Genomic DNA, 15,025 nt, shown 5'->3' with positions numbered 1-15,025 from the left:
GCACGTGACAAATAAACTTTGATTTGATTCGGAAAGTATTCAGACTCCTTGACTTCATCCACATTTTGTTACATTACAGCCTTATTCTAAAATGGTTTAATGTCGAAGACCAAACAAACACGTAACAAAAACACAGGGTAGAAACCCCAAACAAAAGAGCGAGGAGAACCTCGAATAAATAACACACTCACACGATGACTAACACACGGGACCCGTAATCATCTGAGCAATCCACCAGGGCACGATGACTAACACACGGGACCCGTAATCATCTGAGCAATCCACCAGGGCACGATGACTAACACACGGGACCAGACCCCGTAATCATCTGAGCAATCCACCAGGGCACGATGACTAACACACGGGACCCGTAATCATCTGAGCAATCCACCAGGGCACGATGACTAACACACGGGACCAGACCCCGTAATCATCTGAGCAATCCACCAGGGCACGATGACTAACACACGGGACCCGTAATCATCTGAGCAATCCACCAGGGCACGATGACTAACACACGGGACCAGACCCCGTAATCATCTGAGCAATCCACCAGGGCACGATGACTAACACACGGGACCAGACCCCGTAATCATCTGAGCAATCCACCAGGGCACGATGACTAACACACGGGACCAGACCCCGTAGTCATCTGAGCAATCCACCAGGGCACGATGACTAACACACGGGACCCGTAATCATCTGAGCAATCCACCAGGGCACGATGACTAACACAGGGGACCAGACCCCGTAATCATCTGAGCAATCCACCAGGGCACGAAAACCCCAAAACACACAGCACAGGTACTCACACGCACCAACGGACACAGCAACAATAATGGACAGCACCATGGAAACCAAAGGGCACACTTATACACATACTAATCAGTGGGAATAGGGGACAGGTGGGCGTAATGAAAGTTCCGGAGGGATCCGAGACAATAAGGCTGTAAGGTAACAAAATGTGGAAAAGGTCAAGGGGTCTGAATACTTTCCGAAGGCCCTGTATCTAGTCTAAAGATCAGATCAAGGAACCAAAGGGTCTGAATACTTTCCGAAAGGCCCTGTATCTAGTCTAAAGATCAGATCAAGGAACCAAAGGGTCTGAATACTTTCCGAAGGCCCTGTATCTAGTCTAAAGATCAGATCAAGGAACCAAGCGAAGCCCTGCCCCCAACGGCTGAGGAACGAATGATATGTCTCAGTTTTTCAGGTAGTAAAAAAAGGTATGTTGAAATCAGGTACGAGGGGAAAAAAACGTCATTACCACACTCTGCGTCTGCGTAGAGCTTGTTGTAAGCTTCAGTGGAGCCCCTCCCTTCCTGCTTCACCGACTGACTAACAAAGAACAAGTGAGGTTGCAGGGTGTGGCTCAGGAATCCTCCACAGACCTCTCTCTCTCTCTCTCTCTCTCGCTCGCTCGCGTTCTTTCACTCACTATCTTTGTCTTTAAATAAGAAGTGGGAAGCTTCGGTTTTAACTCTGTGACTAGACTTCTCTGGGAAGCTTCGGTTTTAACTCTGTGACTAGACTTCTCTGGGAAGCTTCGGTTTTAACTCTGTGACTAGACTTCTCTGGGAACCGTCGGTTTTAACTCTGTGACTAGACTTCTCTGTGAACCGTCGGGTTTTAACTCTGTTCCTACACTTCTCTGGGAACCGTCGGTTTTAACTCTGTGACTAGACTTCTCTGGGATATTTCTCTCCACCACCAAACCTGTGTTGTATTTTACCATGGGAGTCGTAGGAGGATTCAAATGCATCAAATACCTGATGTTCATGTTCAACTTCCTGTTCTGGGTAAGTGCTCTGAGATATCTACTTCCTGTTCTGGGTAAGTGCTCTGAGATATCTACCTTCTGTCTCATATTCTCTCTACTGAGTCCACTCTTACCTGAGCCTGGGGTGGCAGGGAGCCTAGTGGTTAGAGGAGGAGGCAGGTAGCCTAGTGGTTAGAGGAGGCAGGTAGCCTAGTGGTTAGAGGAGGCAGGTAGCCTAGTGGTTAGAGGAGGAGACAGGGAGCCTAGTGGTTAGAGGAGGCAGGTAGCCTAGTGGTTAGAGGAGGCAGGTAGCCTAGTGGTTAGAGGAGGCAGGTAGCCTAGTGGTTAGAGGAGGCAGGTAGCCTAGTGGTTAGAGGAGGCAGGTAGCCTAGTGGTTAGAGGAGGCAGGTAAACTAGTGGTTAGAGGAGGCAGGTAGCCTAGTGGTTATAGGAGGCAGGTAGCCTAGTGGTTAGAGGAGGCAGGTAGCCTAGTGGTTAGAGGAGGCGGGTAGTCTAGTGGTTAGAGGAGGCGGGTAGCCTAGTGGTTAGAGGAGGCAGGTAGCCTAGTTGTTAGAGGAGGCAGGTAGCCTAGAGGTTAGAGGAGGCAGGTAGCCTAGTGGTTAGAGGAGGCAGGTAGCCTAGTGGTTAGAGGAGGAGGCAGGTAGCCTAGTGGTTAGAGGAGGAGGCAGGTAGCCTAGTGGTTAGAGGAGGCAGGTATCCTAGTGGTTAGAGGAGGCAGGTATCCTAGTGGTTAGAGGAGGCAGGTATCCTAGTGGTTAGAGGAGGCAGGTAGCCTAGTGGTTAGAGGAGGCAGGTATCCTAGTGGTTAGAGGAGGCAGGTAGCCTAGTGGTTAGAGGAGGCAGGTAGCCTAGTGGTTAGAGGAGGCAGGTAGCCTAGTGGTTAAAGGAGGCATGTAGCCTAGTGGTTAGAGGAGACAGGTAGCCTAGTGGTTAGAGGAGGCGGGTAGCCTAGTGGTTAGAGGAGGCAGGTAGCCTAGTAGTTAGAGGAGGCGGGTAGCCTAGTGGTTGAGGAGGCGGGTAGCCTAGTGGTTAGAGGAGGCAGGTAGCCTAGTGGTTAGAGGAGGCGGGTAGCCTAGTGGTTAGAGTGGGCAGGTAGCCTAGTGGTTAGAGGAAGCAGGTAGCCTAGTGGTTAGAGGAGGCAGGTAGCCTAGTGGTTAGAGGAGGCAGGTAGCCTAGTGGTTAGAGGAGGCAGGTAGCCTAGTGGTTAGAGGAGGCAGGTAGCCTAGCGGTTAGAGCAGCAGGTAGCCTAGTGGTTAGAGGTGGCAGGTAGCCTAGTGGTTAGAGGGGTGGCAGGGAGCCTAGTGGTTAGAGGAAGCAGGTAGCCTAGTGGTTGGAGGAGGCAGGTAGCCTAGTGGTTAGAGGAGGCAGGTAGCCTAGTGGTTAGAGGAGGCAGGTAGCCTAGTGGTTAGAGGAGGCAGGTAGCCTAGTGGTTAGAGGAGGCAGGTAGTCTAGTGGTTAGAGGAGGCAGGTAGCCTAGTGGTTAGAGGAGGCAGGTAGCCTAGTGGTTAGAGGAGGCAGGTAGCCTAGTGGTTAGAGGAGGCAGGTAGCCTAGTGGTTAGAGCAGCAGGTAGCCTAGTGGTTAGAGGTGGCAGGTAGCCTAGTGGTTAGAGCAGCAGGTAGCCTAGTGGTTAGAGGTGGCAGGTAGCCTAGTGGTTAGAGGTGGCAGGTAGCCTAGTGGTTAGAGGAGGCAGGGAGCCTAGTGGTTAGAGGGGTGGCAGGGGTGGCAGGGAGCCTAGTGGTTAGAGGAGGCAGGTAGCCTAGTGGTTAGAGGAGGCAGGTAGCCTAGTGGTTAGAGGAGGCAGGTAGCCTAGTGGTTAGAGGAGGCAGGGAGCCTAGTGGTTAGAGGAGGCGGGTAACCTAGTGGTTAGAGGAGGCGGGTAGCCTAGTGGTTAGAGGAGACAGGTAGCCTAGTGGTTAGAGGAGGCGGGTAGTCTAGTGGTTAGAGGAGGCAGGTAACCTAGTGGTTAGAGCAGCAGGTAGCCTAGTGGTTAGAGGAGGCGGGTAGTCTAGTGGTTAGAGGAGGCAGGTAGTCTAGTGGTTAGAGGAGGCAGGTAGTCTAGTGGTTAGAGGAGGCAGGTAGCCTAGTGGTTAGAGGAGGCAGGTAGCCTAGTGGTTAGAGGAGGAGGCAGGTAGCCTAGTGGTTAGAGGAGGCAGGTAGCCTAGTGGTTAGAGGAGGCAGGTAGCCTAGTGGTTAGAGGAGGCAGGTAGCCTAGTGGTTAGAGGTGGCAGGTAGCCTAGTGGTTAGAGGGGCAGGTAGCCTAGTGGTTAGAGGAGGCAGGTAGCCTAGTGGTTAGAGGAGGCAGGTAGCCTAGTGGTTAGAGGAGGCAGGTAGCCTAGTGGTTAGAGGAGGCAGGTAGTCTAGTGGTTAGAGCGGCAGGTATCCTAGTAGTTAGAGCGTTGGGCCAGTAACTGAAAGGTTGCTGGATCGAATCCCCAAGCTGACAAGGTAAAAATCTGTCATTCTGCCCCCTGAACAAGGCAGTTAACCCACTGTTCCCCGGTAGGCCGTCATTGTAAATCAGAATTTTGTCACAACTTCCTTGCCTTGTCACATTGCCAACTTCCTGCCTTGTCACATTCTCTCTTCTCTTTTACAATGTTATCAGCATTTTAGTGGACAGGTGTTTGTTGACCATAGTAAAAAAAAAAGAGAATGATTAAAACAGAGAAGCTAAATCAGACTAGAGGACTGTCTGGTAGTTTAACTTGGTTGGTAAGGTATGCCTGAGATACACTCTCTCTGTCTGTGATATATCATCCAGGTTTTAAGTTATTATATTTTTATATTACTATATTATGGTTGTTTCCCTTGGTTGGTCAGGTATGCCTGAGATACACTCTCTCTGTGTGTGATATATCATCCAGGTTTTAAGTTATTATATTACTATATTATGTCATCCAGGTCTTACCAAGGCTATTGGTATCCAATTCAGTGTACCAGCCACAATAATATACCGACCATTAGGATCTGAAATCGAGGATGAGTAAACAAAAGGAATGTTTTTCCTTATCAGGATTGCTACCCCCTCTCGCTTTTGCATCAAAGTTAGTGTAACGACTGCCGTGAGAGAGAGTGGACCAAAACGCAGCGGAGTTAGTGTTCATCATATTTAATTAAGCAAGAACACTATACAAAAACAAAACAAGAAAAACCGACAGCCAAACAGTCCTGTCAGGTGAAACACAATGACAGAAACAATTACCCACAAACCCCCAACGGAAAAACATGCACTTATGTGTGACTCCCAATCAACAACAACGAACTTCAGCTGTGCCTGATTGGAAGCCACACACGGCCCAAAACAAAGAAATCCAAAAACATAGAGAAAGGAACATAGAACGCCCACCCAATGTAACACCCTGGCCTAACCAAAATAAAGAACAAAAACCCCTCTCTATGGCCAGGGCGTTACAGTTAGACTGGTATACCTGACAGATCCAGCCGACTCGTAGCTTGGCCTGAGAGGAGTGTTTAATATGAGTTTGTTGAAGAAGCACTATGTCAGTCACCAGTGATTTAAGATGAGGAAAAAAAACCTTCGCTGGTTTTCAACGACATGCCCTAAGCCATTACAGTTCCAGCTGACTATCTTTATTCCACCAGGTGTACTCTGTGGCGTTTCTTATTTTAGAGCAAATTGTTGCTGTCATACAAAACCCAAAACATCCCGCCGTGCAGGAGCTTGTCATGCCACCTGTATTAATAAACGTCACCATAAAACACAGACCTCATCCCCCTGTCCCGTCCCTTTACTGAGGGACTTCCCCAAAACGAAGCACTCCTTAACTAACACACAAACCTTAGGGTGTATAGACATACAGCTTGAACTAACTCGTCGTCTATAGATGCTCCGCATATAAACTAATATTAAATAACACTTAACTCTCACGTTAGGGGGGGTGAGTGTCGCTAAAACATGATAGGCTAAACAACGCTATATAAGCCATAACATCTCACCCATCATATAAGTCCCAATTTCTGACCTTCTGATCGAAAAGACATAGGCAGGAAATTCAAACACATTCGTGGCCTGTATTTGGCCATTTAGCCATTTCTGTATCCTCAGCCAGGGAGCTCGCTTGACAAGAACAGATCGGCCTCTTTTGAGGTTGTCAAACGTATGTATTGATCCCTCGACTGTCACCTTAAACCAGGCTGGGAAGAGGAATCCATATCGGGTGTTGGCCGCCCTGCATTTGTTGCGTAACTCATCATACTCTTTCCGTTGGTTCCTCACCTCCAAAGTAAGATCTGGGTAGAAAGATACCCTGGCTCTGTTGTAGTTAAGGGGGAACTTTTGACTAGCCAGCTTGAGGATGAGATTCCTGGTCTGGGGATAGTGCAGCTGTGCGATGAAAGGCCTTGGTGGCGCAGCCTTGGCCTGGCTTCGTTGCCTGTGATGATCAGGATGGCCGTTTTGAAGTGTTCCCTTCCCAGCAATGCCGGTATCAGCTCCGAGACAAATTCAGTGGGTTTCCCTTTCTCATGTTCTCTCCTGTCCTCTTCCCTTTCTGATATTCTGCATAGCACCAGGGACATGTGAAAGACAAACTTGACCTCTCCCCTCTCTGGGCCCCGGGGTGACTGAGCCCCGGGTGACTGAGCCCCGGGTGACTGGGCCCCGGGTGACTGAGCCCCGGGGTGACTGGCCCCCGGGTGACTGGGCCCCGGGTGACTGGCCCCCGGGTGACTGGGCCCCGGGTGACTGGGCCCCGGGTGACTGGGCTCTGGGTGACTGAGCCCCGGGGTGACTGAGCCCCGGGTGACTGATCCCCGGGTGACTGGGCCCCGGGGTGACTGAGCCCCGGGTGACTGATCCCCGGGTGACTAGGCCCCGGGTGACTGAGCCCCGGGTGACTGAGCCCCGGGTGACTGAGGCCCGGGTGACTGGGCCCCGGGTGACTGAGCCCCGGGTGACTGAGCCCCGGGGTGACTGAGGCCCGGGTGACTGGGCCCCGGGTGACTGAGCCCCGGGTGACTGATCCCCGGGTGACTGAGCCCCGGGTGACTGAGCCCCGGGTGACTGAGGCCCGGGTGACTGGGCCCCGGGTGACTGGGCCCCGGGTGACTGGGCCCCGGGGTGACTGGCCCCCGGGTGACTGGGCCCCGGGTGACTGAGCCCCGGGTGACTGAGCCCCGGGGTGACTGAGCCCCAGCTGAGGGAAGAAGTGCAACTGCCAACACCAGAGTCCAAAGGGATTCATTCTAATAACAAGTATATCACATAAGCATATTATACAGATAAGACATCTTCATTATCTATGTTACCCAACTAATTCAGAACAGTAACATGGTACCTTACTAACAGTAGTTGCAGAATATATGAATTATAACATTTAAAAAATACATCATCAAATTGAAAAGAAAATAAAGAATGAAATCCCTTCAATGTCGAGTACCTTAGCTCCATGTTAGCTTTCTCCCTTCGGAAACTGAGTTTACAACCTTTATTCTACAAGACAGACTTGCACAAGATTAATCACACAGAATAATACATTGTTGAGGAAAATACAGAAGAAAAAACAGAACATAGAAATGCTCCCTAAGTTACAGGAGAACCAGTGTCTAAACACAGGCCTCATCACAACAGATAGGACAGTCATCCCTCGGAGTCCCCACCATCAGAGATGTAGTCAGGAATAGGGAATAGGTCAGGGGAAATCACTCATATCCTGTGAACCCTCTCTATCTGCACTGTCCAGTGGGAATACTTCACTGTGTTCACCTGACTGTCGTCCATCAATCTCAGATTCTTCATCTTCACCTTCTTCGTTTGCAAGCAAGGGCATAGTAAGAACAACATCAACCACTTTATTAAACAATTCCTTCACCCAAATGATAATTAGCAACAGAGCAGTAATATTAGACCGTAGATGAGCCAGTGGAAAATGGTCGCTCCCCAAGCACCAAACACTGACTGAACCCACCCTAACGGATTCCAGTCGACGTCAGGCTGGTGTTCCCTGTTGAGAACACCACTAAGCTCTTTCAAATGTTCCACTACAATAGTCAAATTCTCATCTCCCTGGGGTATGAACATACAGAAGTGATCTCCTATAATTTGACAAACCCCTCCTTTACGTGCTAGCAACATGTCAAGTGCCACCCTATATTGTTGTGGTCATGAGTCGAGGGGCAACTCTGGTCTTATAATTGAAAACCCTGAAGTGGTCAAATTTACCAGGGATTCCAAATGATATCCTAGCCGATCCAACTCATGTGGGTTCTCTGATGGACCCATACCAGGGGATTAAACCACGCCAGAACTCCAATTTTGAGGATCGTCGCTATTCACTGGGGACGTCATTGGGTTTGCGAGATGCCCCTCTTAATTCGTCTTAACCTGCTTGGAATAGAGGAGTTACTTTTATGCATTACCACAAAGGGAGATGTTTAGTTTACCGAAAATACAGCACCTTGTCCAATGTGTTGGTAGGTAGAGACAGGCTTTATCACCACATATCCAATAATGATCAGTAAATGTTGCCGAGCCAAATCGATGAGGAGAACGATCGTCAGTTTCCACATCAACAATGGTGCTGCACCCCTCAGTCTAATGGGGTTTCCAGAGCCGCTCCCCCCCCCCCCTCAGTCTAATGGGGTTTCCAGAGCTGCTGCTCCCCCTCAGTCTAATGGGGTTTCCAGAGCCGCTCCCCCCCCCCTCAGTCTAATGGGGTTTCCAGAGCTGCTGCTCCCCCTCAGTCTAATGGGGTTTCCGGAGCTGCTGCTCCCCCTCAGTCTAATGGGGTTTCCAGAGCTGCTGCTCCCCCTCAGTCTAATGGGGTTTCCAGAGCTGCTGCTCCCCCTCAGTCTAATGGGGTTTCCAGAGCTGCTGCCCCCCTCAGTCTAATGGGGTTTCCAGAGCTGCTGCTCCCCCTCAGTCTAATGGGGTTTCCAGAGCTGCTGCTCCGCCCCCCTCAGTCTAATGGGGTTTCCAGAGCTGCTGCCCCCCCCTCAGTCTAATGGGGTTTCCAGAGCTGCCGCTCCCCCTCAGTCTAATGGGGTTTCCAGAGCTGCTGCCCCCCCCTCAGTCTAATGGGGTTTCCAGAGCTGCTGCTCCCCTCAGTCTAATGGGGTTTCCAGAGCTGCTGCCCCCCCTCAGTGTAATGGGGTTTCCAGAGCTGCTGCTCCCCCTCAGTCTAATGGGGTTTCCAGAGCTGCTGCTCCCCCTCAGTCTAATGGGGTTTCCAGAGCTGCTGCTCCCCCTCAGTCTAATGGGGTTTTCAGAGCTGCTGCTTCCCCTCAGTCTAATGGGGTTTCCAGAGCTGCTGCTCCCCATCAGTCTAATGGGGTTTCCAGAGCTGCTCCTCCCCTCAGTCTAATGGGGTTTCCAGAGCTGCTGCTCCCCTCAGTCTAATGGGGTTTCCAGAGCTGCTGCTCCCCCTCAGTCTAATGGGGTTTCCAGAGCTGCTGCTCCCCCTCAGTCTAATGGGGTTTCCAGAGCTGCTCCCCCCCCTCAGTCTAATGGGGTTTCCAGAGCTGCTGCTCCCCCTCAGTCTAATGGGGTTTCCAGAGCTGCTGCTCCCCCTCAGTCTAATGGGGTTTCCAGAGCTGCTGCTCCCCCTCAGTCTAATGGGGTTTCCAGAGCTGCTGCCCCCCCCCCCCTCAGTCTAATGGGGTTTCCAGAGCTGCTGCCCCCCCCCCCCTCAGTCTAATGGGGTTTCCAGAGCTGCTGCTCCCCTCAGTCTAATGGGGTTTCCAGAGCTGCTGCCCCCCCTCAGTCTAATGGGGTTTCCAGAGCTGCTGCTCCCCCTCAGTCTAATGGGGTTTCCAGAGCTGCTGCTCCCCTCAGTCTAATGGGGTTTCCAGAGCAGCTGCTCCCCCTCAATCTAATGGGGTTTCCAGAGCTGCTGCTCCCCCTCAGTCTAATGGGGTTTCCAGAGCTGCTCCCCCCCCCTCAGTCTAATGGGGTTTCCAGAGCTGCTGCTCCCCCTCAGTCTAATGGGGTTTCCAGAGCTGCTGCTCCCCCTCAGTCTAATGGGGTTTCCAGAGCTGCTGCCCCCCCCCCCTCAGTCTAATGGGGTTTCCAGAGCTGCTGCCCTTTCCCTCAGTCTAATGGGGTTTCCAGAGCTGCTGCCCCCCTCAGTCTAATGGGGTTTCCAGAGCTGCTGCTCCCCTCAGTCTAATGGGGTTTCCAGAGCTGCTGCTCCCCCCCCTCAGTCTAATGGGGTTTCCAGAGCTGCTGCCCCCCCCCCCAGTCTAATGGGGTTTCCAGAGCTGATGCCCCCCCCTCAGTCTAATGGGGTTTCCAGAGCTGCTGCCCCCCCCCCCCTCAGTCTAATGGGGTTTCCAGAGCTGCTGCCCCCCCCCTCAGTCTAATGGGGTTTCCAGAGCTGCTGCTCCCCCCTCAGTCTAATGGGGTTTCCAGAGCTGCTGCCCCCCTCAGTCTAATGGGGTTTCCAGAGCTGCTGCTCCCCTCAGTCTAATGGGGTTTCCAGAGCTGCTCCCCCCCCTCAGTCTAATGGGGTTTCCAGAGCTGCTGCTCCCCTCAGTCTAATGGGGGTTCCAGAGCTGCTCCCCCCCCCCCTCAGTCTAATGGGGTTTCCAGAGCTGCTGCTCCCCTCAGTCTAATGGGGTTTCCAGAGCTGCTGCCCCCCCCCCCTCAGTCTAATGGGGTTTCCAGAGCTGCTGGCCCCTCAGTCTAATGGGGTTTCCAGAGCCGCTGCTCCCCCCCCCCCCCTCAGTCTAATGGGGTTTCCAGGGCTGCTCCCTTTCAGTCTAATGGGGTTTCCAGAGCTGCTGCCCCCCCCCCCTCAGTCTAATGGGGTTTCCAGAGCTGCTGCCCCCCACCCTCAGTCTAATGGGGTTTCCAGAGCTGCTGCTCCTCTCAGTCTAATGGGGTTTCCAGAGCTGCTGCTCCCCCTCAGTCTAATGGGGTTTCCAGAGCTGCTGCTCCCCCCTCAGTCTAATGGGGTTTCCAGAGCTGCTGCCCCCCCCTCAGTCTAATGGGGTTTCCAGAGCTGCTGCCCCCCTCAGTCTAATGGGGTTTCCAGAGCTGCTGCCCCCCCCTCAGTCTAATGGGGTTTCCAGAGCTGCTGCTCCCCCTCAGTCTAATGGGGTTTCCAGAGCTGCTGCTCCCCCTCAGTCTAATGGGGTTTCCAGAGCTGCTGCTCCCCTCAGTCTAATGGGGTTTCCAGAGCAGCTGCTCCCCCTCAATCTAATGGGGTTTCCAGAGCTGCTGCTCCCCCTCAGTCTAATGGGGTTTCCAGAGCTGCTCCCCCCCCCTCAGTCTAATGGGGTTTCCAGAGCTGCTGCTCCCCCTCAGTCTAATGGGGTTTCCAGAGCTGCTGCTCCCCCTCAGTCTAATGGGGTTTCCAGAGCTGCTGCCCCCCCCCCCCCTCAGTCTAATGGGGTTTCCAGAGCTGCTGCCCCTTCCCTCAGTCTAATGGGGTTTCCAGAGCTGCTGCCCCCCTCAGTCTAATGGGGTTTCCAGAGCTGCTGCTCCCCTCAGTCTAATGGGGTTTCCAGAGCTGCTGCTCCCCCCCCCCTCAGTCTAATGGGGTTTCCAGAGCTGCTGCCCCCCCCCCCCCCAGTCTAATGGGGTTTCCAGAGCTGCTGCCCCCCCCTCAGTCTAATGGGGTTTCCAGAGCTGCTGCCCCCCCCCCCTCAGTCTAATGGGGTTTCCAGAGCTGCTGCCCCCCCCCCTCAGTCTAATGGGGTTTCCGGAGCTGCTGCTCCCCCTCAGTCTAATGGGGTTTCCAGAGCTGCTGCTCCCCCTCAGTCTAATGGGGTTTCCAGAGCTGCTGCTCCCCCCTCAGTCTAATGGGGTTTCCAGAGCTGCTGCCCCCCCTCAGTCTAATGGGGTTCCAGAGCTGCTGCTCCCCTCAGTCTAATGGGGTTTCCAGAGCTGCTCCCCCCCCTCAGTCTAATGGGGTTTCCAGAGCTGCTGCTCCCCTCAGTCTAATGGGGGTTCCAGAGCTGCTCCCCCCCCCCCTCAGTCTAATGGGGTTTCCAGAGCTGCTGCCCCCCCCCCTCAGTCTAATGGGGTTTCCAGAGCTGCTGGCCCCTCAGTCTAATGGGGTTTCCAGAGCCGCTGCTCCCCCCCCCCCTCAGTCTAATGGGGTTTCCAGGGCTGCTCCCTTTCAGTCTAATGGGGTTTCCAGAGCTGCTGCCCCCCCCCCCCCTCAGTCTAATGGGGTTTCTAGAACTGCTGCCCCCCCCCCCTCAGTCTAATGGGGTTTCCAGAGCTGCTGCTCCTCTCAGTCTAATGGGGTTTCCAGAGCTGCTGCTCCCCCCCCCCTCAGTCTAATGGGGTTTCCAGAGCTGCTGCTCCCCCTCAGTCTAATGGGGTTTCCAGAGCTGCTGTCCCCCCCTCAGTCTAATGGGGTTTCCAGAGCTGCTGCCCCGCCTCAGTCTAATGGGGTTTCCAGAGCTGCTGCCCCCCCCCTCAGTCTAATGGGGTTTCCAGAGCTGCTGCCCCCCCTCAGTCTAATGGGGTTTCCAGAGCTGCTGCCCCCCCCCCCCCTCAGTCTAATGGGGTTTCCAGAGCTGCTGCTCCCCCTCAGTCTAATGGGGTTTCCAGAGCTGCTGCCCCCCCCACTCAGTCTAATGGGGTTTCCAGAGCTGCTGCCCCCCCCCCTCAGTCTAATGGGGTTTCCAGAGCTGCTGCCCCCCCCCCCCCTCAGTCTAATGGGGTTTCCAGAGCTGCTGCTCTCCAGAGCTGCTGCCCCCCCCCCTTCAGTCTAATGGGATTTCCAGAGCTGCTGCCCCCCCACCCCCTCAGTCTAATGGGGTTTCCAGAGCTGCTGCTCCCCCTCAGTCTAATGGGGTTTCCAGAGCTGCTGCTCCCCCTCAGTCTAATGGGGTTTCCAGAGCTGCTGCCCCCCTCAGTCTAATGGGGTTTCCAGAGCTGCTGCCCCCCCCCCCCCCCGCAGTCTAATGGGGTTTCCAGAGCTGCTACTCCCCCCCCCCTCAGTCTAATGGGGTTTCCAGAGCTGCTGCCCCCCCCCCCCCTCAGTCTAATGGGGTTTCCAGAGCTGCTGCCCCCCCCCCCCTCAGTCTAATGGGGTTTCCAGAGCTCCTGCTCCCCCTCAGTCTAATGGGGTTTCCAGAGCTGCTGCCCCCCTCAGTCTAATGGGGTTTCCAGAGCTGCTGCCCCCCCCCCCCCCCCCCGCAGTCTAATGGGGTTTCCAGAGCTGCTGCTCCCCCCCCCCCTCAGTCTAATGGGGTTTCCAGAGCTGCTGCCCCCCCCCCCTCAGTCTAATGGGGTTTCCAGAGCTGCTGCCCCCCCCTCAGTCTAATCACCAGACAATATTTGTAACCCTGACAAGGAGAGAGTTCAATAAAAATCCATAATTATTGTGTTTAAATGGTCCTTCAGGGGTCGGTCTTCCCTGTGGCTCAGTTGGTAGAGCATGGTGTGTGCAACGCCAGGGTTGTGGGTTCGATTCCCACGGGGGGCCAGTACAATAAAAAATGTATGAAATGTATGCATTCACTACTGTAAGTCGCTCTGGATAAGAGCGTCTGCTAAATGACTAAAATGTAAAATGTAAATGGGTCGGATGAGGCGACAGTAGCATGGGAATCCCTCTTCCCATGTTGTTAGTCATACAAATCACTCATTTTCACACAAAATTGTTCAGCAAACACAGAAAACCCTGGTGCAAACCAAAAATGTATTTACAAAATCAACAACTTCCAACTCCCCCCTTTGACACATGATCCCTACCATGTGACAATTTAGCTAAGTAGGGGAAACCGTGAACGTGGTGAGACTGGTAGCCCAGCCGGGCCCAGACAGAGTTTCTGCACCTGGTCATATGTACATAATCGTTTCCACTTCCTCAACTCAACAGGACCCACAGGGGATTGCAAGTCAGAGATATCAGTGAGAGAGAAGAGGTTATGATCAGGAAGTAAAACCATCTGTAACGCAGGGGGTCTCCACGGAGACAGCCGCTGCCTTAGCTGCCAAGTCAGCCATAGCATTGGAGACAGGGTCGGAAGAGTTAGCATGAGCGAGGCACTTACAAACAGCAACTTCAGAAGGGAGCAAAATAGCCTTTTAGCAAGTTATCAACACGTTTTGAATGAGAGATTGTCTGACCAGAGGAGGTCAGGAAGCCGTGCTGTTTCCACAGAGTACCCAAATCATGTACCACACCAAAGGCATATCTGCTATCGGTATAGCTAGCACCTGACTGGCCTTTAGCTAAGATGCAAGCTCTAGTGAGTGCAAAGAGTTCTGCTGCAGAAAGTTAGGAGGGTAATTTATCCATTTCCACTGTGGTTGAGGCAGTAGTAACCGCATAAACAACCAATGGTTCTCCTTTCTCAGAACGCTGAGCAGAGCCATCTACAAACAGCTCCAAATGTGCATTTTGAAAAAGGGATATCAGTTAAATCCGTCGTTGGTTTAGATACAAGCTCCACCAGGACAGCACAGTCGTAGCAACTGCAGTAGCAACAGCCATCACAGCTGCAGTAGCGGCAGCCATCACAGCTGCAGTAGCAGCAGCCATCACAGCTGCAGTAGCAGCAGCCTTCACAGCTGCAGTAGCGGCAACCATCACAGCTGCAGTAGCGGCAGCCATCACAGCTGCAGTAGCGGCCATCACAGCTTCAGTAGCGGCAGCCATCACAGCTTCAGTAGCAGCAGCCATCACAGCTGCAGTAGCGGCAGCCATCACAGCTGCAGTAGCGGCAGCCATCACAGCTGCAGTAGCAGCAGCCATCACAGCTGCAGTAGCGGCAGCCATCACAGCTGCAGTAGCAGCAGCCATCACAATAAACCAGGCCTCTGGCTACACTGTCCAGCTGTTTGGAGTAATACCCAACCAGGCCTCTGGCTACACTGTCCAGCTGTTTGGAGTAATACCCAACCAGGCCTCTGGCTACACTGTCCAGCTGTTTGGAGTAATACCCAACCAGGCCTCTGGCTACATGGTCCAGCTGTTTGGAGTAATACCCAACCAGGCCTTTGGCTACATGGTCCAGCTGTTGGGAGTAATACCCAACCAGGCCTCTGGCTACATGGTCCAGCTGTTTGGAGTAATACCCAACCAGGCCTCTGGCTACATGGTCCAGCTGTTTGGAGTAATACCCAACCAGGCCTCTGGCTACACTGTCCAGCTGTTTGGAATAATACCCAACCAGGCCTCTGGCTACACTGTCCAGCTGTTTGGAGTAATACCCAACCAGGCCTCTGGCTACACTGTCCAGCTGTTTGGAGTAATACCCAACCAGGCCTCTGGCTACACTGTCCAGCTGTTTGGAGTAATACCCAACCAGGCGCTGCTGTC

The 15,025-nt window shown here is 53.3% G+C and overlaps 1 protein-coding gene across 1 annotated transcript in view; it reads left to right on the top strand.

Moving 5' to 3' along the window:
* Positions 1–1,330: 1,330 nt before the first annotated feature.
* LOC115189824 (CD9 antigen-like) overlaps positions 1,331–15,025 on the top strand; it is a 34,689-nt gene continuing 20,994 nt past the window's right edge. The window contains 1 exon segment of the mRNA XM_029748331.1: positions 1,331–1,799. Within this exon segment, the coding sequence (XP_029604191.1) occupies positions 1,734–1,799 (66 nt within the window). The 5' untranslated portion in view covers positions 1,331–1,733.

Source organism: Salmo trutta, unplaced genomic scaffold (genome assembly GCF_901001165.1).
Source record: "Salmo trutta unplaced genomic scaffold, fSalTru1.1, whole genome shotgun sequence".
Classification (NCBI taxonomy): Eukaryota; Metazoa; Chordata; class Actinopteri; order Salmoniformes; family Salmonidae; genus Salmo; species Salmo trutta.
The sequence above is the reverse complement of the archived record's forward strand: the minus strand, read 5'-3'. Positions and strand labels throughout refer to the sequence as shown.